Here is a 24,994-nt window from a genome sequence, read left to right as displayed (position 1 = left end):
AGCTTTAAGCAAAATAGGACCAAGACTTACCCTTATTGATCCAGAAGCAGAGAGAGGCACTACAAACGAGGCTGAAACATATCCGGGGGAAAGTGTGTAATGGAGCAATGTATTCCTGCACCGAAGGGGGTGTATGGCAGCACCGTGTGAGACGTATATATATATATATATATATATATATATATATATATATACATCGTACAAGCTAGAGCTGGTGGTTGGGTGGGGAGGAAGAGGCTGGGGCAGCCTTTTCCTCTCTCTCCTAGATCCTTCTCTCTCTGAGCTCACGAAAGAGCAGTTCAGATTTTGAAGGAAGTGGGATCACTCTGATCTCTATTACCTAGGAGATCATACTCATTCAGATTTTGGTGGGACTCGGTAATGGTATTTCTCGGGAACTATTCCACCTGCCTCTGCTTCCCATTGAAGTGCAGCTTTTTTTATGTGCTAAGAGGAAAGGAGATAAGCTTTGGTACGTGACATTGAACCCAAAAAGGTAAAGATGTTTATGAGGCAATAGCAAGCCAACAGACTCATTTTCACTGTTAAACTATCCTGGGATGGAGGCTGAGGATGTGCTCCAGCAGTGCTTGTGTGCAAATTTTGTTGTGTTGGGGTTTTTTTGGTTTTGGGTTTTTTTTGTTGTTGGTGGTTTTTTAAATTGGCTTGGAAAAATATATTTTTCACAAACACCGCTCTCTAATGGAAAGAGAATAGTCAACCAACTATAGCAAGAAGAGTACCTGTTCTTATAGGCCGCTTGATAAGCGAGCGGAGCTGGCCCTGAGGGATCAGCCGCCGGCCCTGGCCGACCTCCGCGGTTCTCCTCTGCCCGAGGGGATGACCCAAAGCGCGGGCTGAGCGACGCACGTCAGCCCCGCCGCACCGAGGCCTGCCCTCGCATCAGCGGCGGCTCTGCGCCGTCGCTGTAACCCGCCCCGCCGTTCCTCTCCCCCAGCGCCGTTCCCGCCGTGTCACACCGGCAGACCCCCGCCGGTCCGCTGCCTGACGAGACCGCCGGGGCGCTGCGGCCCCGAGGTGGAAGGCGCACGGCACCCACGCGCCCCACGCACGCACGCGCGCCCCCGCGCACGCACACCGCGCATGCGCCCCGGCCCGCCGCCCTGCCCCGCGCGGGCGCGCGCCCCTCCGCCGGACCCCGGCAGCGCAGGTGAGCGGGGCGGGAGGGAACTGGGTGGGTCTCGTCCCGTGCCCCCCCCGCCAGCGGGAGGGCTGCACCCCACTCCCGGGCCCTTCCCCCGCGGCCGCGCTCCTGCTGCCGCCGCTCGGTCGGGGCCCGCCGCCATGGTGGGTTGCCCCTCCTGTGTTGTAACTCCCCCCCCCACCGGTGTGAGGAGAAGCGGCCCCGCTTGCTTTGGCGCGGTCGGTCGCGATGGTTTCTTCTCCTCCCCGCAGCCTTCCGCGTTCGTAACCCCGGGAACACCCCCGCCCGCCAGCCGCAGGCGCTTCTTCCCCCCCGGACGGGAAACGATAACGGGCCCGGCTCCCGCTCGTTGCTAACGGTTATTGCAGCCCCCGGCTTCGGAGACCCAAACCGAGCGTGGGTTTCTTGTAAATTAACCTCGAATTGATTAATTGGCAAATCACCCGCGGAAGAGCAGGCAAGCGTGGCACGCAGCCTGGGCTAGCTGTGCTCAGCATCCGAGGGCTGATGCTTTGGGAGGCACTCGTGGAGTTCTTCGTTACCACGATTCAAGCACGGAGACAAAAACACGAAAATAAACTGAGCTGGGAGTCCACACGTTTCAAGATGCTGCATGTAATTCGCTGCTGTGGAGACTGCAGCCCAAGAAACCAGTGCCCCAGGCAGCTTAGTATTGACATCTTGTAATGGATAACAAATTAAGTCACTTCAGTTACCCCAAACCAATTATTTGTTGGGTTAAAAGCCAGCAAGAAATTACCTGCTGCAAATGGGGAGAGCCTCAAGGGCTCCTAGGCTCTCCTTCCTTTTCAAATGAGAATTTCAGATGCCCTAACTCCACCAGCTCTTTATATTGCCTTCTTGAGTTTCCTTCCTGCTTTGATAGGTTTCACCTTCCCATGTCCACTCAAGCCGATTGCTTACTGGGAAGTTACCATTTAATCAAGGTTTTATCCATAAAGGGTGTGGAGGTAGTTCACAAACCAGATAGGGCCCCCTAGTTCATAGATCTGTGTTTTCTCCTTTATCTAGTCATTCCTATGTATTTTGCAGTAGTAAAAGTTGCAAAACTGAAGAGATACCTGGCCTGTTGCAAAGGCTTCTGGAAATATAATCAAGAAACGGTTGACACGTGTGACTACAGAAAAGTACTACAGCAGGTAAAATAGCTCATCAAATGTTAACAGACTAAAACCATGGCAGGCCTGTCATGTCTGGCTTTGATTGCTTGTGATGAGATTAAGCTGAAAAAGGTTCAGCCACCTTTAAGCAATTGGGTCTGAGGTTTTCAAGATAGTTTGGGCTGATTCCCCTATAATCTCTGTGTGAACTCTCATGCCACCTTAAGAAGTGTGTCTGCTTTGTAACATGCTGAGATTGTACCTGTAGTTTCTGTACAGCATGTGATTAGCAGTGTACTCATCAGCTGGTTTATTTCATAAGTTGTTAGTGAGATGTCAGTAGCCTGGCATCCAGTTTTCTATATGGCTATTTGTAAAATCAAGTTTAATCAGTGTGGTCATGAGAGAACACAACCATTGTGTAATTGCTGCCAGTAATATGATGCAAGGCAGCACAGTAATGTGTTAGCCACTGTCTTAAGTTCTTCCTCAGCAGGCCTCACCAAACAGATTTTGTGATAATTTCTTGTATGAATAGCTGTAGCTTCTTCCATTGTGAAGACTTTTATCTTGTATTACATCTGCCTCCTCACGATTTCAAACAGATTTTGAAGGAGCCTTACAGCTCTGGGACAAAAGGAAGATGCTATTGCCTTATAGTTTGAGCCGTTTGACTTGTGGGTGTAGTGTGAGCCTGCAGCCTCAGTGAATCTTGACTCTAGATGAGAGAATATGGTGATGGTTGCCAGCTAAGGCAGAGAGCCCTGAGAGGATGGGGCTGATGGGTGTATGGGAAAAGGTGTTTGGCTGCCGCTCTGGGATGCTCTGGTGGATACCATGCCTTGAGTTACACATCTAGGATGAAGGGCAGGTGGCAAATGACTTAGAAATTATTTTGCTCTCTGTTAACAATTCCCAGGAAGTGGACTAAACACTGCGGTGAAGACAAACTACTGTTATTTCTAATCAGGTCCATCAGAGGAGACAATAGTGCCTCTTCTTGGTGAGGGCCTGTTCTGTGTTCTTAAAAATGTAAAGTTAAAATTTTTATTACATTATCAATGCTTGATGCTCCCAAGAATTGCACTGATTTGCAGTGGTTTTTCTTTTGTGTTCTACTTTTTGGATATGCCCAAGGTTACCTTGCATAAATAAATCACTTCTTAAGTACACCTATATCTGCAAAGCAGAGTCCTTTGTTGTTTTGGGGCTTCTGATGGGTTTTTAGGTTGGTTGTTTTTGCTTATGCAAAACTGAACTAAATTGCCAGCCTGTCATCCCATAAAGCCTGAAAAACAATTGGCCTTTCTGGTGTTTGATGGAAGCTGGGATTAAACCTCAGCAGAACTTTGTTGAGCATATTCATATATTGGAACAAATGAGCAGTGGAGAAGCTATCTCAAAAAAGGATTAAGGGATTGCTAGGCAGAACTACTTTCAAAAGGAGATTCATCTGACTATGCTTTTCATGCTCTACAAAACACCTTTTCTGTCCTTTCTCTGTTGCATTTTTCCTAGAAAGAGCAATCCTCATTCACTGTTAGTGTGTCTACAGCATTGATGGGGTTTTGGTTATAGAAGCAGATGAAAGATGGTGCCAACTGTACCCATTGCACTGTTTTCTGAACTACTTGTGTGACAGGTAACACAAAACAATAATATATGTCAGTTTTTGCTACAAAGAACCCTTGAAATACTGAAAGGATCTAGAAATTTTATAGTAGTGTTGTCCAAGAAAATTTTTTATTAATTTCTACAAAAGCAAACCTGGTGTTTTTAAACACGCTAAACCAGTTAGGTGTGTGGTTTCTGATTTTTTTTTTCCTGTTAAATTAACTTTCTGCTGAAAAATACAGTAGGCTTAGGCTTGTAAATTCAGTGTGTAACTTGAACTTTCCCATGTTTACCAACCTTTCTGATTTGACCTAATTAGCATGAGCATCTGAGCCATTTTGCATGAGGTTTCCATAACTCCTTTGATGGAATTGGTGAATGGAGAAGGGAAGAGAACTGAGGTTTTTCTCCACTATTTTGTCTGTCAGTTTTTTCACCCCTTTGTGCCTTCCTGGTGATACAGCTGTAACCTGACTGAACGGAGAACAGCTGCCTGTGCAGTCCCGGCCAAAGATGCTACTTGGCTGCAGTTTGCACTGCAGCTGCCTCCTGCCCTTTCCACTTCTCTCTGTCTCTTCATTAGCTCTGCGAACTGCCCTTTTTTCAAATTTTTCTTAGTACAATGCAGGGCAACAGCTAGACTTGTTCTGTTACCTAGATTAAACTGGAGAAGAGTTTGTGACTGCATATGCTTATCTAATCTTGTGGTCAGCAGCACCCAGAGAGACTCATCAGGCTCTGTATTAGACAAGTAAGTTTTACCTAGCCACACATACAAACTTGTACATATTTATATGCATGAAGTCTGTTTGTAGTTGAGTCACTTTCAAAACCTCTCTGCTCATACAAACTTTGCATCTACAGAAGGCAAATTTCCCATCCCCTTCAATGAAAAGGCCCTTTTGTTTTCTGTGCGATCCGTTCTCTGCACAGATCATGCTGTGATTTTTTTGTTAATCTTGTGGGTGCGTAACTGAAATTACATACAGGGTAGCTGGTTAAACTTAACCTGCATCTTGATTATTCCTGGGCTTCTGTCTTCTTTTTTCCAACTTCAGTACCACTGCTCCTAAAGAACATTGGATTTATGACTATCATAATACCTCTCATCTGAACACTGCCTAGCTGCACTTATAGTGGGAGTCTGGGTTTTGTTTCTGTTTCATATCACTGAAATGTCTTCCTCCCTTCTGTCAGTGGAAAAATGAGGATGATCTCCTCTTTCTGGGGTACTGTCTCCCAAGGTACCTGACGGGGAGAGGAGGCCGTGTGCTCCAGCATCTATGGCTTTTTGGCCAGGATTCCTGGGACTTCATCACAGGAAAACAGAGTGACGTCCTGCCACTAATGTCTTCCATTTCTTTTTGCTTCAAAACTATTTGAGGTATTTTACCTCTATGAAACGTGAGTACATGTGACTTGAGGAATTTTACGCTTAATTCAGTTTCAGATTTAGCTAGAATGTCTGAATCAAAATCGCTTTGCTTTAGCATGTTACTGTTGTCTGAATTGCAGCAGATGTAAGATAATGTGCCTGTGCTTGTCCCATCCCTGCTTTTCTAAGTTTGAGGAGTTGAAGAATAGCTAGGAGGGGGTCCTTGGTCTTTTGCCTGAGGACCACAATGCCAACTCAGGGGTCTGGAACAGTTGTGCTCTGGGAACAGCAGACATCATCAATATTTCTAAATATTTAACTTGAACAAAGAAAATTGCTGACCTGCTCTCAACAAACAATGGTGAGCTATAAACAATGTGTGGTTTGTTTTTTTTATTCAGACAGTTACTTCTCCCTGGAAAGTGTCAAGCAGCTGTGTACAAGGAATAACAGATGATCTTATGAATGAGGCACTTCCTTTACTTTCCTTAGAGTCAGTCACTTTCTGTGATGGTCACTTACCCTCTTAGTGTACTCAAAATTCTAGACTGTACAGAGGCTGGATGACTTAATTGCCAAGATGAAAAGGGAGCACATGTTACTGATGTTCTGAATGACTGTGGTAGTGTTTTGCTCCAGAGAGGAAAGACTCCATGTGTAAGTCTGCAGTATTCACCCGGTACTAAACTAACCTCAAGTACACTTGGATGTTATTGTTGCATTACTGTTGATTTGGGGAACAAATCTGTAAATGGTTCTTCTTTCTCAGTTTGTGGATTCTTAGTACATAGTTAAGAGAGCATCATGCCTGCTGACTTAAATGATTAGCCTGATTAGTCCTTCTAGCTACTGGTTCTTAAACTAGTGAACTTCTGTGTAATTGAAGATATGAAAATACAACTTCTTGCTCTTTTCATATGCTATCCCTTTAAGGCCATGCAATGACAAAACTATTTACCCTTCCACTTGAAGCTGGAAGGAGGAGTAGGTGTGGAGTTAAAATATACTGAACTTCATGACTTCTGCATGACCTTCAGATTTCCAGAGTTTAATATCTTGATTGAAGCACTACTAAAACTCATTTCTGTTCTGTTTAAAATCTGAGAGCAGTAAAGGCCTGTAGCTAAGCATTCAGATCAGCCCAAACCAGTATTTTCTGCAAAGGAAATATTTGTTCTCTCCTTCTGTCTGGGTTGTGATAGATTCTATCACACATTTCAATACATTATCTTAATATTGTGTTTTACATCTGTAAGATTACTTCTCTTTGTGTTTAGTAGTGCACCGTGTTGATAAGACTGGCTCTCTGCAGAAGTATGGTAGTGGCTCTTTACGCACCTTAAACGCCAATTGTGAAAATACCTTGATTTTTCAAATAGATTATATAATTCATAATTCTCAAGCCAGATACAGTTAACAAACTGCATATATACAGTGACCTGGCCCTCCATCCTTCAAACTTAGCATTACGGCTGTCTTATGGCTACAGCTGGTACTTTCCAGAGTAGATTATCATTTGTTTGAAGACTCAAACTGTGAGATACTGTAATTAAAACAAGTGGAGGATTTGTGGGTAGATATCTTAAAAAGATTTGGATGATCAAGTTGTATCACAGAAGCAAAACGCCTCTGAACTGGTGACTTGGGGGAAGAATAAAAATCTCATCTAAGATATTATCATCTGTCACAGAGTCTCATCAAAATGAAACTGAAGTGTGTCAGACTATCACTAGCTGAATATTTCCTTAAGGTTATATTAAACATGTTAATTTTTAACACATTGCAGACACTTTTTACCTGAGGAACAGTAACTGACTTGCTCTCATGTTCCCATATACTTATTTGATATTGCCATACTGGGAGCTCCCTCGTACATGGCTGTGTGCCTCACTAATGGCCTTCATCTCCTCTGGTATGATTTCTAGCTTCTTCCCCTGCAATACCAAGTGTGTATGTACTAAATATATAAATTCAAATATGTGGTCAACTTCTCTTACAGGTGAGAACTCAGAGCATCTCCAAGAGCTTCATTTGATAGAAGCATCAGATATGGATGAAGATCATTACTTAAAATCCATTATGTTTGGCTTTTGTGTTATTGCTCGGTTTATTAAAAATATTTAAAAGAAAGTCACCCCGACAGCACTGATTTATCATAAGACTCATGGGTTTTATGTTCGTGTTTACAATGACATACCCAGAATAGGTAAAACGTATGCCATCAGCCTCTTCCACAGTGAGACACATAAGAGTTTTTGAAAGTATATGTGCAGTTGCAATTAAAGCACAAGGATAAATGTAGCATATGTGCCAGATGGAAAAACCTTATGACTTGGGAGCTGCGAACTATCATTCAGTAGTCAGTGGAAGTTCTGTCTGAAAGCGGCATTTCTAATTGGCTGTAAAAATACTGTTAGGTGTGAATAGCTAGGGAGCGGTGAAGTTGAGCATGTCAGTTAAGGACCAAAATAAGCAAGAGTTCCCTAGAAGTGTAGGCTAAAGTTGCTGTATCTCACCTCTGAATGAATAATACATGATGCTTTTCAAAACCCTTGTACAGCATTTCAACTTCTCTCTTTATCCTTTTGCTTGTCTTATGTTCCCTTTTGTAACTTCAGTAGGTTGCCTCCAAAGCTCTGTGTTAGCTTCATAGCTCAGTGGAGTAGTGACTTCTTCAAAAGGGCACGTTAATCAAAGCAGAGGTGGTGAGTATGAGTAGTGGAGGATTAATTCAAAGTTAAAAGAACCAAAATATTGAGATATTTCCACCTAATGAACTAGAAAAACAGTATAGTAATTTGTCAAATCTGGCGTAACAGAAGTTAAGTTTTCAGCAGAAAAAGGTATTCCTTGCTATAAACTATACAAAGATCCTGTGATCCATAATATCTTTGAGCTATTTTGTGGTTTTGGAAGAAATAAGATCTTTCTCTTAGATACCTTTTAAAGGAAGAATACTTGGCTTGCTTACAGCACCATTAATGAATATTCTAGCCATGTCTGATCTTGCCTTAACCTGCCTGGCCCAGTGCAGCCAACAGCCTTGTCACCAAACAGGACGTGGAGCTGGCAACAGCCCTGTGACCAACAGCAGAAACGAGTATGATGATTGCTTCAGGTCACTTCCTGCTCTTTTCTCTGGTACCAATGCATGAGGAGTTGCATGGACACTTTCAAAACATCCACGAAGAAAATCAGTTCTGCTCCCAGACATGTAACTTAGGGATTATTGTAGAAGAATTTTTTGTTACTTCAGTCAGTCCACTTCCTCCAACACCAGGGTCCATGAGCAGAAATCACTGAGCTACAGCAATCAGCTCTTAGTGTAGAATGAAGGATGAATGCATAATAAATTAACCAGAAAACAGGAAAACCAAAGCTAGCCAGCATCAGAGAAGAACGTGCTACTAAATATGTTCTCCAGAGACTTTGTCTAAACCTTTACAAATCCATTTGCTTCCCTTGCCAGAATCTAACAGAACTCTTTCTTGTAAGCTGAATCAGTAACTCCACGCTTTCAAATGGTATTTCATTTTTTCTTGTGGACTTCATTAATCTTCCACAAAGCATGCAGATGCACAGCCTAAATCTCACTGAGTTGGCTTTCATGGCTTTTAGACACACAGAGATGAATCTTAAATACCGAACTGGAAAAAAGTTTGCTCTTCCCCTGCTGTTTAACTTTTTTTGCAAATAAAAAGCTGGACTTCAAGCTTAACCTAACTGAAACTCACAGCAGCAGGAAGAGTAAAATATTTGAGTGACAGAAGCAGAAAAAGCCTTCTCCCCGTTGTCTGTGGTATCCCTGATTTTTCTTTCAGCCCTGGGAAATCTGTGATGTCAGTATAGCTAAGATTCCTTTAGCCCAAACTGTGTAAATCTTAGACACCTTAAATATTTTGAGCTAAGCTGCGTAAACAGTCTAAAATAAAAGCTAGCAAGCAGCATCAAACTTTTGCATAACATGTGCTTTAGGTAATCAATCTATTGGATTAATAAGGTTGCTATTGTGTAAATCAGTCATAAGGTTGCTGAGTGTAAATTCCTGTTCTCTAATTCTGTAGGAGGTTTTTATATTTTGCTTACATTTGCATAAATGCACAACACACTTAAGGATTGTTTTAGCTTTCGAAGAGTCCTAGGAAAACTGAGTAAAAAGTACATACAAAATACCTGCCGGGGTCAGCTCAATAGTCTGTGGCAGCAGTGATGAGAGATGCTATTTAGGGACCACAGCAGCACAGCTGTTTGTGGACTGTGTCCTTTCTGTTCCTCCGCCATCCGCAGCAACGAGAGCAGGAATGGTGAAAGATACAGCCTTGCCTTTTTCTTTTGGGCAACAAGTTCACAAACAATGGCTTTTCCTAAACATACCTGCATAGAATTCTTGGCTGTGGGTCTTTTTCCACCCTTTCTCCAAGTAAGATTATAGGTAGTACCTCTAACATGTAATCAAAGTGTTAGGTACTAGCAGTACCTAATGTCTCATTTGTTTTGGTTTGTTGTTTTTTTTTTGTTTTTTTTTGTTTTTTTTTTTTTAAACAGGAAGGTGAACAGAACTTCACTGCTTTTTAGGACTTGACTCCTGATGGGCTGGATTTTCTCTTGGCAGGAGTTTTTGAAGATTCACGCAGTAAAGGAAGAAACAGCCAATGGCTTCAGAATCCATGGTCCCAGAGCAGGCAAAACAACATCTCATAAAGGGAAAAAGGCGGCAGCAGCAGCAGCAAACTAGGTCTTCCAACAGTGACGGTGAAGAAGATGTCTTTGTATTTGAAGCAAATGAGGCATGGAAGGATTTTCACCGCTCTCTTCTTCACTTCTTCGAAGCTGGAGAGCTCTGTGACGTTACACTGAAGGTGATACTGTCACACATCCACTGCACTTAACAGTCTGAGATTAAGCTACAAATACATGTGCTGGGAGTGGCTATGAATTTGGGCAGGGGTATGGAAGCCATAGAATAGCTGCTGGATCTAAGGCATTGCTAGATATGCTCGTGGGTTTTTTTCTTATTTAGGAAGTTTACAACTGAAATGTAAACACTTAAGTTAGTGGCAGTCTAAGAGAGCAAGTGCCTGATTTTGACCTCACCCAACTTGTCTCTGAGCAAGTTCCCACAGTTGATCGATATATCACTGCGCAGTTTCAGCTCCTTGTAGCCTCTTTTGTTCTCACACACTTTCATCCCCAATTTTAATCTCTACTTTTGTATTCTGTGTTGCTCTGCTAGATATTTCCTAGCAAACAGGATTTCTGGAACAAATCTAACTTCCAACATTCTCAAAGAATTAAAAAACCCCAAACCTAAAACAACAACCCAGACAGTTATGTTCTACAGCTAATCAAAGAATAAAGGAGGATGAAACCAGTTTTGTGACTTGGATAGCACTGCTTTAATGCATTCTTTGTTACTCAGCTGCATATTACTTATATCCTGATCACAGTAAATTTATATCCAGCATCTGTAACTGGTTTCCAGCACCTACAAGTATTAGGTGTTGCTTAGCTAGGCAACTTAGTAGTGTGAGAGAATTATTTAAGAAAAGGAGATGTTCTTAGTATAGGAGATATGATTCAAATGATGGATGCCTTTAAGAGAAATTGTTTGCCTGACAGTTTTACTCTTAGGAAAATCCTTGACAGATGTGTGTCCCTGGTGCCCCTCTGGTAGGCATTTCATCTTTCTAAAACTGGGAGACAATGGAAATCTCCAAGAGGAAGAGGGGTTCTCTCCCTTCCACCCCAGTGCACAACAGAAGTAGAACAAGCAAGAACATTTCTCTGTTAGAGAACTCATTAACAACCCTCCTCTTTCTTTTTCCTGACCTCAGCCTCACCTTTCTCCCTTTCCACTCACCCTTGCCAAAAAGGCAGAAAGTCTTGTTTTATAAACACAGTTAAACATATTCTCCTGCTAGGGAAACCTGCCTTGGCAAATAGGCTTACTGTGGCTGCAATTTAACTTGCCCTAAATTAGGCTTTGTATTAATGTTCATTTGTATTATTTGTGTGGAGCTACTTTGGTAATCTAAGAATATTAGATTGCACGACTGGGCTTCCAGCCCTCAGGTAGAGTGTCATCTATGGAGCAACATACCATAAGGTTTCCTAAATCACTGATTTTCAAGGAACTGGTAACTGTATCTTGAACTAGGGTTTTCTGGAGGGCTTGATTTTTCTTTCTGTAGTGCTCAGGCATTTCTCATGTTTTAAGAATAACTACATATCTACTGAACTTTCTGCTTTTGTGTGTGACCTCTGATAGTAAGCAACTGAGGCACTGCTGTTGTCAGAGCAAGTACTGATTTAACTTCTGGCTCTTAAAATATGATAGTTCATAACTGGAGGGGAACTCTGATTTTGAAATACCAGGAACATGCTAGATCTTTAAAATGAAGCAGATCTGGTCAAAAGAGTGAGGGCACTTCATTCAAAAGAAAAGTCTGATTAGACAGCATGGGATGATGGGCAGAATAAAAAGCTCTGGAGGTGAGAATGGCCTCAGAGCTTTCCCTGATACAGCAGACCAGCTGGTAGCATGTTTTTGCATCAGTTGGAGTGCCAACACTGTAACAGTGATCATCTGTGGGAGCACACGGAGACTTCCTCTGCTCCAAGGAGTTAACATATGGAATTCCACCTCCTGTACTGCTGCTGTCATACAAACAGCTCCCTGTTAAGAGATGGAGAGTGGCAGGTGCATACCAGCTGCTTTTCTCCTGCTGGTTTGGGTTTTGTTCATTTGGTAGGTCTATGAACTGTTCCTTCTGGAGTGATCTTGTTAACTCACGCTGAACCATCCATCTTTTTGTTTTGTTTAATCTGCATACTCCTGCATGGGTGTTTGCTTTCTGTACTCAAGTTACTGCTCACCAGGCAGGTTACACTGGTGTCAATAATGCACACTTTTAAAAAGGGTAGAACAACTGTGTATCGAATCAGAGCTAAAAAAAAATCCAAAGTATCCTTTATAATTTAACATCCTTTTTTTTCTTTTTAACTTGCAAGACAGCTCACTGTAACACCACCTGAAAATGAACATGTAATTCGAGTCTGTTGGGGAAACTGGTTGCTTAACATGGCCATCACATTATGTTAGTGCAGACTGCAGAGTGACAAAGGCTGTAAAAAAGCACTCCTGTAACACAATTAAGTAGTGGATTTACTTAATTTACATTTACCTTCCATATTTACATTCTCTTTCAATGTCATGGAATTCTAGATTTTTGTAAGTGAAAAGCTTATTTTGCACTTTCTGATCAGAATTTTGAACAATACCTTGTCTTAATGGGAAACACACTATCTCTTGTGGCTAACAGCTTCTAAAAGTCTTGAAGTGATTGGTAACTTTTAATAATCCCTGTAACAGCTGTTATTACAGTGGTTTTACATGAATTTGCTTCTAAAACAGCATTCTCAATTCCTCAATAGTTGTAAAAGTCCAGAGGTTTTAATTCAGTAGTCTGAAAATGTCACTTTATAATTTCCCCCCCCAAGTATCTGAATGCACATAAACCAGACAAGTCCCTAGCAGTCTCCTCCTGTCTCCATGATGCATCTAGAAGGTTCCTAAGGATGATTAATTTTAAAAATAGAATACGGCTCTTAAAGAAATGCAAGTTCAGTGGATTAATGCTTCCTTGTGTTATGGCCTTGCCCTATGCTGGCATACAAGTTACAACTCAGATCTGCTTAGAATAATGTTGATCCAATATCAGAAGCACAGGGAAATGGAGTTAATTTGTTTGAACAAAATACAGTAGCTCAATGCATATCGAGTTCAGAATTCTTATTTCAGCTTAACTGAATTCCTTCCATAGCTGAAACTTGCATTCCAGTAAAAGATTGGGCTTTTTTTTGTTTGTTTGTTTTTTCAGGTTGGTTCAAAGCTTATCTCCTGCCACAAGCTGGTGCTAGCTTGTGTTATACCTTACTTCAGAGCCATGTTTCTTTCAGAAATGGCTGAAGCCAAGCAGACGTTGATCGAGATCAGGGACTTTGATGGCGATGCAATAGAAGACCTAGTGAAGTTTGTGTACTCCTCCCGGCTTACTCTGACGGTGGATAACGTCCAGCCTCTCTTGTATGCTGCTTGCATTCTTCAGGTGGAACTGGTAGCCAAGGCATGCTGTGAATACATGAAGCTGCACTTCCATCCCTCCAACTGCCTGGCAGTCAGGGCGTTTGCCGAGAGTCACAACCGCATTGACTTGATGGACATGGCCGATCAGTACGCTTGTGAGCATTTTACAGAAGTGGTGGAGTGCGAAGACTTTGTGAACATGTCACCACAGCACCTCCATAAACTCCTGTCCTCCAGCGACCTGAACATTGAAAATGAAAAGCAAGTTTACAATGCTGCTATCAAGTGGCTGCTAGCCAATCCACAGCACCATGCTACGTGGCTGGATGAAATACTTGCGCAGGTAGGGCGGACTGAGGTGCCGGGTGCCTGTGTCATCACTGGTTTAGTTGTATAATCAACTTTGTACATAGGCAGATCTCAAGATGAAGAACATGCTTAGCAGTTGGTGCCTCATCTTGGCATTCACAGTTGTGAGTTGACAGTGGAAGCAGGTTAGATCTCTGGAATATATTAGGAAAAAGTCATATCCTCCAGTTTCTGTAGAGAGAAGAGTACTCTATGCTCATGGCTGGGGGGTGGGAAGCCAACAGAAAGCTGCATCTGTGTTAGAGCAGAAACTTCTTCAATTTGCACACAGTGGAGAGCAGAAAGCCATTACTTGGTTTGATACTACTACAGCCTGAAACACTCACTTCCCTTCCTAGTAAGTAGTTGTATCTAAGAAAGGAGAGCAAAGCTGTTGAAGAGGTTTTTGACATGGCTAGGAAAGTAAAACTGTAACAGAGACGTGTCACATCAATTTGTGCTACTTCTAGAATGTTCTGTATATTTAATTAACAAAGGACATTAACAATTAACAAAAACGTGTTAGATCTGCAAGCAGGCTAGGAAATGCACACTAGACCCTTTAATGCTCACTAGGCTGGCACTGCTGGTTACCTGTAAGATCTGAAAGGAGTTTGCATTTTAATTGTCTAGGCTTCATACAAGTCTACTGCTTCTGAAAGAAACATGTACAGGTATCAAAAGGTCACTCAGCTGAACCTAATTAAACACCCGTCAGACCTCCTCCCATCAAAGCTTTAGGTACTTCAGTTATCCAAGCTCCATATGTGCTACTTATGGGAGTTTAAAATCCAGTATTTGAGACAGGTCTGGAGAACCTCTGCTGGGGAGGAGGGGGGGGTACATGCCATGCTCTGCAAAACGTCCTGTGTTTCTTAGCAGGTAGGATCAACTGTGCTGTTTCAGTTGTCACTGACCTGGAATATTTTGCATTTGACAGAATTGCTAATATTGGCATCATGTGAGTAACAAGAGGCCCACTAACGTGCTGCTGTCATTGTCTTCATGCATCATTTTTCACATTTCTGGTAGAAGATCACAACTGTTTATTAACTGTCTTCCAAAAACCTTCAGTTTGATCTAGACTAGCATGAGGTTTTTGGTACAACCCCCCCCCCCCCCCTTCTTTAGTACGCTACAATTACATTTACAGGCAATATAATTTGAGATTTATTTTTTTTTAAAAAAGATCGATTTTTATTGTTCAGTTATGCTAGCAGATGAGATTAACTGCTTTATTCTGTTCATGGAAACCAGAATCTAGAACAAAGAAATGAAGAAGTAAACCCCTTCCGGTAAATATGGGTTATTTGCCAGAGTATATGGAGCCATTACTGCTAGCAGAAAACGTGACTGGGCTTCTGGACAATTATTATCCACATCCTAATCAGCCTTATGGGTTTCGTTGTTACAGTGAGGTTCTGAATTGGTCAGCCTTGAGTTCTTACCACATCGCAAACCTCATGAATGTTAGGAGGGCTCTGGTGGTGCTTTTAACCAGACTAAAATAAGCTGGGCCAAAGTAAAGGAAGAAGGGGGACTGAAAGCAAGTGGGTAAGGAAGAAGCAGTAGAGACACTTGCTTACTTGAAGACACGGACACTTGTCAGCCATAGAACAGCACTATCCTGCTGCTCTGAGAAGAACTGGAGATACTGGACTTCCTCGCCATTGCTGCTGAGCTGACTGGGAGCTGCATCCAAACCGTAGGAAGTCAGATGGTGGTTTAGCTTCAGTTCCCCCCTGCTAACACCTGTCCCACCTTTGCAGCTGATTGTACTTCATATTCCTCGCTGTTTCTCTTACAAGGACAAAAGAAAGGTTTGCTGAAATGAATGACTGTGGGGAGGAGGATATTTCAAGGCAGCCTTGGAGAGGCTGACCTTCTTTTGGATCTGTCCTGCCACTGGGGATTGCTCTGGGCAGCGACCACCTCAAGCCTCACCCAGAAAGAGCCTTCTGCTCCTCAGCCTGGTCACCAGCTCTTCTGGGGAACCGCAGGAAGGACTTGGGGAAGGAAACTATTAGCTCTCAACTTTTTCTTTTTTTTTCTAAGTCCTGTAGTCTTGTCAAGTCCGCAGTAGAGAAAGGTATTACTGCGCTTGCAATACCTCCTGAATAGACACTTAGTTCATGCTGACAGCGTTTCCTTTTTGACTTGCCACCCAAAGAAAATGAACCATTCTAGCAAAAGCCCTCTTACGCTGGCATAGCAATGAGGTGAAAATTCACACCCTCAGCAGACTAACCTGACATGGTCTGTCCTGTGAAGTCACCAATGCTGCCTGCATCGTGCCGGGCAGGTGCAGTTGCAGTACAGGCAGTGGCACTTCTCCTTCCTCTGCTCAGCCTGGGCCAAGGGACAGTTCTCCACTGCTGCTTAAATGCAAATGGTTGTAGCAAACGTTTGTCACTAAAAAGAACTGTTTGTATCACTGTTATTCTGGAAAAAAAAAAAAAAGACGCTCTTTTTAGTGAAGAGCGTGTGGCTGGCAGCTGGCTCAGATGCTGCCATCTGTAACGCGTGCGTCACTGCAAACGGTGAGACCCAGCCAGTTACTCCAACTCTGTTCATTTCTGTCAGGTACGTCTGCCTCTCTTGCCCATTTGTTTCCTTATGGGTGTTGTGGCAAAGGAAGAGATTGTCAAGCAGAATCTAAAATGTAGGGATTTGCTGGATGAAGCAAGAAACTACCACCTTCACCTGAGCAGCAGGGCAGTGCCAGACTTTGAGTACTCCATTCGCACAACACCAAGGAAGCAGACTGCTGGTAATTAAATGTGTGTCTGATTATCCCGTAGGGAGTGGTGTGGAGAAAAGGCAGCACATCTGTGCAGGGTTCCATAGCTCGGTATAAATGGTTGTTAATGACGTCACGCAAAATTGTGAAAGCCATTGTGTACCTCTTGGGTAATTAGGGAATGTGATGTGCTGCTTTTTCCTAGCAGAACTTTAGCAGCCATTTTCTTTCTTTAAGGCATTATTTGTTTGTCCTGATGGGCTGCATCTGTATTAAAGCTAGAACTGTTAAGTGTATTATGACCAGGCAGTATGCTCAAAGCTATACCAAAACCAGCGGACACTTTACCTTTTGGTGTGAGAAGGTTGAGCTAACTTTTAAACTCTTTGGCAAACCTACACCAAAAGTGAGTGATGAATATTAGACTGCAAATACCAATCTTTACATTGCTACATTTAACAATCTGTTTATCTCCCTGAGCAAAATCACGAAAACTATATTTAGAATATGCACTGGTTTTGCAAGAGCACAGGTAGTGAATTGCTATAGCAGCATGCCAAGCAAAGGCCAAAATCCAGCATCCAATTACGCAGGGCAATGACTGTGCCCCTTGAAGCAAAATACAACCTCCTGAACTATGTAATTTTCAGTTCACTCTGCTATACAACTCTGGCCCCCCGTCTTCTTGCTAGTTTTCTGGAAACCTGTTTTTCTTCTTCAGGTGTGCTGTTCTGTGTTGGTGGTAGAGGTGGATCGGGTGACCCATTTCGCAGCATTGAATGTTACTCTATCAGTAAGAACAACTGGTTCTTCGGCCCTGAAATGAACAGCAGGAGAAGGCACGTGGGTGTGATCTCTGTGGGAGGTTAGTAACCCTGTTCAAGCAACCCTATTCAAAAGCGACTTGTTTGCTCCTTTTGCTAGAATCAGTACTTAATAAATCTGCCTTGCAATGGCTGAACTGTTGGGCATTCTTCAGTTTAGTAAAAGCTTCCCCATGGGGTTTTTGATTCTGAAAGAATCTGAGAGTGCACTTACTGGAAAAACGTTACTGTGAATGGAGAGAGTTGGGGTTGTTCAGCCTGGAGAAGAGAACGCTTCAGGGAGATCTTATTGCAGCCTCCCAGTACTGAAAGGGGACTTATAAGAAAGATAGGGACAAACCTTTTAGTAGGGCCTGTTGCGCTAGGACAAGGGTTAATGGTTTTAAACTAAGAGAGGATAGATCCAGACTAGATATAAGGAAGAAATTTTTTTACAGTGAGGGTGGGGAAACACTGGCACAGGTGGCCCAGAGAGGTGGTAGATGCTCCCTCTCTGGAAGGGTTCAAGGCCAGGTTGGATGGGGCTCTGAGCAACCTGATCTAGTTGAAGATGTCCCTGCTTGTTGCAAGGGGGTTGGAACTAGATGATCTTTCAGGTCCCTTCCAACCCAAACCATCCTATGATTCTTTGAACTGTTGATAGGTGATGTAATTTTTCTTTAATTAATTTGTAATAAATGGCTTTACACAGCAGAGTCACACAGAACTTGTTAGTACTCTTACTAGCTCCCTTCATACTTAAATCCGTACAGGCAAGTCACTAAGCCCATACCTCTTCCAGGATGTGTCTTCATCTTCTGGAACCAGATCCATGCAGTCCAGAGCATGGACGTATGCTCTGCAAAATATCTGCAACACTATGTAACTTTTTAACTTCTTTAATTGGAAGACAGAATTTACAACTTATTAGATAATTAAGTCTGCTGTTGGAATTCTTAAAAGACAAGCAAATAATCAGGACTGTATGGATATACTACGTTTTCCTGTGATTTTAACATTACTTAAGAAAGCTTAGCACCCACAGTACAACTTCCCCTTCTTCATGGTAGCCCCTGTGTTGCTGCAGCAGAACAGAGATAATATTTTTCCCCCCATAGAAGATTCAAAGTGACTGATATAAATATCCTAAACTGATCTGACCTTCAGTACTCAAATTATCGGAAGATTTTTTTTGTCTATATATCTCACGCTTTGTATAAAAGCCCATGTTAGAACAGATCTCTGGTTGAGCACTGCATATAAAAATGTAACGTCTGTACTTAGGAAAATCCTGATATTGAAAACATTTGAAAACTTTAACCTTTATTTGAGCTTTTTGTCTCCACTTACCTAAATGAAAACTGAAATGTTGCCAAGCAGTCTCTGTATTGAAAGAGGTGTGTGTGTTTCAGGTAAAGTCTATGCAGTAGGTGGACATGATGGAAATGAACACTTAGGAAGCATGGAAGTATTTGATCCCCTCACAAACAAATGGATGATGAAGGCATCAATGAACACGAAGAGGTATGTGTCCTGTGATCCAAAATTTAAGTCTTAGTCTGTGATATATCATTTCTTGCTGATGCTGAAATACATCATGGCTGTCCTGCCTCTATTTTGGGTTCCAAACTGTGGTATCTTTAGGATTTTTTTTTTTCCTATTTTGATTCTTTATGCTATTAAACACCTTTATTTACTAGCTGTAAAGCAAACACAAATCTGCATCACATACTTGCATACATCACATATTTGCACAGACATAAAGTTGTGCATAACACATTACAGGTATTTCCCAGTGCCAAACTGCATCATCGCTCTCTCCAGGGAGAGGTCCTGGCTGGGAACATGGGTTATGTTTACATTTTGGCTTTCTTTTGTCGCTCTTTTATCCTTTTCTTTTTTTTGGGGGGGCTGGCTTCTGAGCAGAGAGGTCTCCTAACTCCAGCTGTACTTACATTCTGACAGCCAGGGCCTTTCTGCTATGCCCAATAAAGAACTTGAAACTGATTAATGGGCTCTGTGGGGCTTTTGTTCTTTTTAAAAATGAGCAAGATAACTGCCAGCAGAACAGGCACAGTGAAATACTTCATGCCCAGGAAACGAATAGCTGCCTATGTTTTTGCCACAAAAGGCCAGAAGCACGAAAATGCTGAAAGTCAGACTGAGAACGTTTCTTGCCTTCTGACATTTAAGATTCTTTTAAGGAGCTACTGGACTGCGAGATTTGTATTTTTTTGTTTCTAATGTCATTAAATCAACCTCCTTACTTCTACATTCTGTTTTTTAATTTGTTGTAATGTTTAATTTGCATTGTGTACAAGTAGGAGTAAAATACTGAGTGTGGCAAAGTCCTAAAGCTATTTGTAGCCGTGACCTAATCAAAGTAGAAGACCCAAGCTCCTAGAACATAGTTTCTTGCTCCTCTTCCTCCCCCTGCCACCACCTCAGGGCATACTCTCTGCAAACATCAGCCCTAGCTAATTTCTGTAGCATTTCTTATGCAGTGCCTTGGTAAATTAAAGGGTCGCTGTGCCTTGGCTACGCTCCACTCCTCCCATTCACGGCACATCAACGGAGGTGATGTCCCCTTACTTAGCTGAGAAAAAACTGCCAGCACTGACCGTTATCTGCCGAGGCAATTTAAGATAAGCCCAGGATATTGCCGCAAAAGATTGTGCCTCCCTTGCTCCTGCCTAAGCATCTTCCAACCTGTCCTCTGTGTAATGAGACGAAAATGTTCTCAGTGAAATGGTAAATCACCTGTCTTGCTAGTTCAAGGGAAAACTTAATGCTTATATTCCAGAACACACTTTTCCTTTTGTAGTACTGATGGTACTCTCCTATTGGAAGACTCAGAAAAAAAAAATCTGTCAACTATTTTACCACAGACTTAATAGAAAATAACAGAATGGAAGAAATTGCATTTAATTCTTGCTAGAGTTCAGTCATCTACTATCCAGCACAGGTTTGCCTTTTAATATGTATTAAAATAATTCCCAAATTGTAGCAGCAGCTACACCAACAAAGATAAAGCCAGCAGGTTTTGGTTCTCCGTCAGACTCAATAAAACAAGACAGGAGGTGTAAAATTCAGCACCAAGATAGCAAAATCAAACAACAATTTCATATATCCAACCATGTAAGTAGAGGACTTGGGCCTTAGGTGATACTCAGTCAAAACAGCATTCCATGACACCGTGCTTTTTTTTTTTTTTTAAAAAAAAAAGAACCCAAACAGGAGTTTGTCTCTCTGCAGCCTTAAAATATTCTGGCTGCAACGCTCCTGTTTGTGGATCACACAATAACACAAAGGTGCCTGGGAGAGCTGAGGTAAAGTTAAGGTCAAACTAGAGCCCCTCTAATGGGAGGCTGCAAACATACCAAAGACTTTCAGGCTAAAGCTGCAAGACTGACACAGGTGTGCAGAGGCCAGCCACAGTCCCTGGTCATTATTTATTATCAACTTCACTTTCAAAATGGTCATTACTTTTTTCCCCATAGTTTGAAACGGGTGCCAGTCAGGTGACATTGTACTTGATGTATTTTTCCCATTCCCTTTTGCACTGTGGTTTTCTTAGGAGAGGAATCGCTCTCGCCTCCCTTGGTGGCCCCATTTACGCGATAGGAGGTTTAGATGACAACACTTGCTTCAGTGATGTGGAAAGATACGACATTGATTCTGACCGATGGAGTGCGGTCGCCCCAATGATCACTCCCAGGGGAGGAGTTGGCTCCGTAGCCCTTGTGGTAAGTGACTGTTTCCTCCCAAGTCTGGGGGCAGAACACAAGATTTTAAGCAAAATGCAGCTGGTGGGTCTGAGCACCTCCAGTCATCAAACTCCTATGTAACTGGGTAAAAGGTGAGGCTATTTCGGATAAGGCACATCTCAAATTGAACTGCACTCCCTGTTCCAACAGTGTTTGAGGGACTGGGAGCAAGTACCAGGACCCTTCTAACAACATCAGACTAATGCTTCAGGTCTTGTTTGGGAGACTCTGGTTTTCATGGTTACTCTGTTTAAAGGTACTGAAGGCATCTGCACTTTATTTCCCATCGCCATGTATGCTCTGCGAAATATCTGCAACACTATGTAACTTTTTCATTTCTTTAATTGGAAGACAAAATTTACAACTTGTTAGATAATTAAGTCCGCTGTTGGAATTCTTAAAGTAAATAATCAGGACTGTATGGATATACCATGTTCTCCTGTGATTTTAACATTACTTAGGAAAAGCTGAGTATATACAAATAGATTGCAAATAATCTTTCTTGATACAACTGTTTTCCAGAACCACGTTTATGCTGTGGGTGGCAATGATGGTGTAGCATCTCTTTCCAGCGTGGAAAAATATGATCCCCACTTGGATAAGTGGATAGAAGTGAAAGAGATGGGCCAGCGGAGAGCTGGCAATGGTGTCAGCGAGCTCCACGGCTGCCTGTATGTTGTTGGTGAGTAGGGCTGTGGCATTTTGCCGTGCTGCTTCTGCCAAGTGCTGGCATTTGGAAGAGGCCATTGTTGCTAGAGGAACTAGGGAACAGATAGGCCTGACCTGTACTTTGTGTTCTCGGGCAGGAGAAGCAAGCAAGCACAACCAGGCCATGCTTAAACAAAGATCTGTGAGCAAGGAGATAAAAAGCTGTGTCTAACCCACATTTCCGAAGGGCTACACTGTTCAGGACAATGTGTCTATACAGAAAATCCTCTTGAGGTTCACTGATCTCATGATTCCTTTCAGGAAAATGATTCTCAAGTTCACAGACTTTTAAAGCACTGTAGTTCTATTTGGAGTATAAACAGCAGCTTTTTCACACAGTTATTCCACTGCCTGTTGTCCTAGGCCTGTCTTGTTCTGCTCTACTTTGCACTTGCTTTCCCGAGGGACGAAGATGCCAGGTAGATATGATGCAGTGAGAGGTGCAAACCTCTGCCTTGTATATTATCCTGAGTGACTGAAAAAGTTTTGAGTAAAATGCTCCTCTGACATCTGCCCCAGCAAGGGGGATGGATCACTGAAACCCTACTTGAGGATTTTTTCCTAGTCAAGTATTCAGCAATGCTGTAATTCGAAAACACCACAAGAGTGTGTTTTGCTTAAGCCAAAAACTAAGATCAGGACCATTCTTTTACTGGTCTTAGTTATTTTCTATTCTAAATGAGGAGCTGTTTCATTTTAACTATGTGTAAGATGAATTCAAGGTGAAAATAATAGAAATACCTCTCCTTGCAACTCAACTAGAAGAAAACTGTCACTCTTGGTGATGCCTATACAGTGACAGGAGGGAGAGCTGTCAGATTCATTTTTAGGAGCTTATAAAATTCATGTCAAGAAACAGAGCTGGACACTAGCTCACTGAATGCTGAGAACAGGCTGATAACGTCAGTCCTGGATATCACCAGCGCTGGAAGTGGCTAAAAACTGATAATGTGATGACTTTTTGCAGGTGGCTTTGATGACAACTCTCCACTGAGCTCGGTGGAGCGGTTTGACCCACGTAGTAACAAATGGGAATATGTGGCAGAGCTTACAACTCCGAGGGGTGGCGTTGGCATAGCAACACTGATGGGGAAAATTTTTGCAGTTGGAGGTCATAATGGCAACACATACCTGAATACAGTGGAAGCGTTTGATCCCATAGTGAATAGGTAATTTAAAATTTGTTGTTTGGCTTAATATGACAGTGAAACCTGTCTATACGAAAACACAACACGATAGAAATAACATGCAACAGGTTGTTTCCTGGTAATAATTGAGTAATATCCATAGCTAACGATGCAAGAGTGCTGCTAATGCCATTAGGTTATTCTTGTAAATATTTGAGCACCTCCTCCTCTCCATCCCTTGTCCTCTTCTCTTTGTTCAGTAGGAATCTGCGTTCTTCTAGTTGTTTCAGTCTGATTTTGCACTAAATTTACCAGAGAAATAATAATAAAATAGCAGGGTGTGGTTTTGTGCAGAGTAAATAGCTAAGCTCTATAACACAATTTCAGACACAGAAAAGAGATAATTTCAAGTTGCTCAGGAAGGACAGGAACTTACTTTTCTTTTTTCCCCGTCTGCCATTGTCTAGGTGGGAACTCGTGGGCTCTGTGTCACACTGCCGAGCCGGGGCAGGCGTGGCCGTGTGCTCCTGCCTCAGCAGCCAGATCCGGGATGTTGGCCAAGGATCCAGCAATGTTGTTGACTGCATGTGAGCTCTGCTGTCTCCTCCAAATTCCAGAGGAATGACAGTAGGGACACAGAGCTTTTAAATGCTGCATTTTGTATGGTAGGTTAAGAAATAAACCCAATACATTTTCTCTGTGAAAATGTTACCTTCTGCAACTGTAAAGCTTTTGGTGGCTTTCTATCAACAGTGATACAGAAAAGCCTGTGAAGACATGGAATAAAAGTGTCACTCACAGGTAAAAACCGGCCAAGACTGCAATCATCCCATTTTGGAGAAAGTTGTAATTTCAGAATTGTGAGGCAGCTGTTGCAGGGACTTGTTACTGAACTATAAACCAGGCATGGGGTAAGGAGAGAGAGTAGCAGCTAGTACTGCTGAGCCTTACCCCACAGCCCTGCTACATGTTTTCTGGAGGACTTGAGTGCCATTTAATATAACTTATTTTCAGGAATATAGTTTTAAACGTTTCCTAATTGTACAAGAGCTTTGTAACACAAAGCGTCTCAAGTTTAGAAGGTAACAACATCCCTGTTGCACCCTAAGATAACTGGAGCAGAGAAGTTGACTGCCCACCTCCCAGGGGACTGCTGGCAGCAGTGGAAATTGCAGGTACTCAGTCTGAAACCTGTCTTTCAATGGATTTTCTCAAACTAATACACTAGTTAGAAAGCTGAAAATTATTCCTGATCTGAGTTTAGCCACTGGAGTACTGGAACTCTCAAGTCTTCAATAATATCTGTAGTAACTATTCCCCACCTGAGGCAAGTTTCTGTGAGAGGTCGTTCCTGAAGTAACCTGTGTAGTTTATCTTACTTTGAGATGATAGCGTATGAAAATGTAGGCTTCAGCGGTGAAATCACCATTTCAATACAAAGTGAAAACACATCATAAAAGTTGCAGTATTCTGTAAAGACCTTTAAATGCAACTCTGAGATGGCAGATGCAGTTTCAGTATCCAGCAGCAACTCTGGTAATTCTAGAGGTATTGGCTCTTTTAAGATAGTTAAGCCAGGAAGATCTAGCCTCAAAAGAGGTAGATAACTTCAGGCTTACATAAACCAAAGAAAATCAGCAACAAAAAGTGGAAATAAACCAGTACTTACATCAAAAATTGAAAGAGGAACTGCATAGTGCTATGTACAAAGGCTCCTTGTTACGCAGACAGAAACCCTGAATTCCAAGTAAAGCTTAGCTGGGGACACTGAAGGTTCCTGTTCCTGCACCCCCCTCACCAGACCAACTGACAATCCTTTGTGACCAAAAATCCTTTGTTACCAGGTTGTTCCAAGTGACCAGGGAGAGCAGCAAACTCCGCTGCGTTCCGTAGCAGGCAAGAGGCAGGACAGTAGAGCATCAGGCCCTGTCATGTTTTGCTGTTGAGTTACCATCATGCAGCTTTCTGTTTCAAATGGCTCTGGTAGCGCCCAGGGACAAAGCGAAAGGTACTGTAAATAATACAACGTTGCAATAAACCATTTGTACTTCAAAGCACCTTGTTTACAGTGTGACTGGTGTGCGCTGTGGTGGGGAAACGTTACAGCATCCAGTATTTTTTGGCTTCTGCAGAACGTGGT

At 42.5% G+C, this 24,994-nt stretch overlaps 1 protein-coding gene across 5 annotated transcripts; it reads left to right on the top strand.

The window, feature by feature from the left end:
• Positions 1-1,022: 1,022 nt before the first annotated feature.
• Positions 1,023-24,994, top strand: KLHL8 (kelch like family member 8). 5 transcript variants are annotated; one of them, XM_074904962.1, is made up of 14 exons: positions 1,023-1,171; positions 2,219-2,325; positions 3,805-3,928; positions 4,559-4,651; positions 5,145-5,304; positions 9,888-10,134; positions 13,156-13,704; positions 16,293-16,479; positions 17,171-17,314; positions 18,665-18,776; positions 20,830-20,998; positions 21,542-21,701; positions 23,322-23,519; positions 24,699-24,994. In XM_074904962.1, exons 6-13 carry the CDS (start codon positions 9,928-9,930, stop codon positions 23,477-23,479), a joined length of 1,686 nt encoding a protein of 561 aa, XP_074761063.1. In that variant the 5' UTR covers positions 1,023-1,171; positions 2,219-2,325; positions 3,805-3,928; positions 4,559-4,651; positions 5,145-5,304; positions 9,888-9,927; the 3' UTR covers positions 23,480-23,519; positions 24,699-24,994. The 5 variants fall into 5 exon arrangements, with proteins under 5 accessions (XP_074761063.1, XP_074761062.1, XP_074761061.1 ...); XM_074904961.1 differs by having other exon boundaries at positions 23,608-24,991; XM_074904959.1 differs by adding an exon at positions 22,695-22,896 and having other exon boundaries at positions 1,028-1,171; positions 23,322-24,988.

The sequence above is a fragment of the Athene noctua genome, chromosome 4, assembly GCF_965140245.1.
Source record: "Athene noctua chromosome 4, bAthNoc1.hap1.1, whole genome shotgun sequence".
NCBI classification, from domain to species: domain Eukaryota; kingdom Metazoa; phylum Chordata; class Aves; order Strigiformes; family Strigidae; genus Athene; species Athene noctua.
The sequence above is the reverse complement of the archived record's forward strand: the minus strand, read 5'-3'. Positions and strand labels throughout refer to the sequence as shown.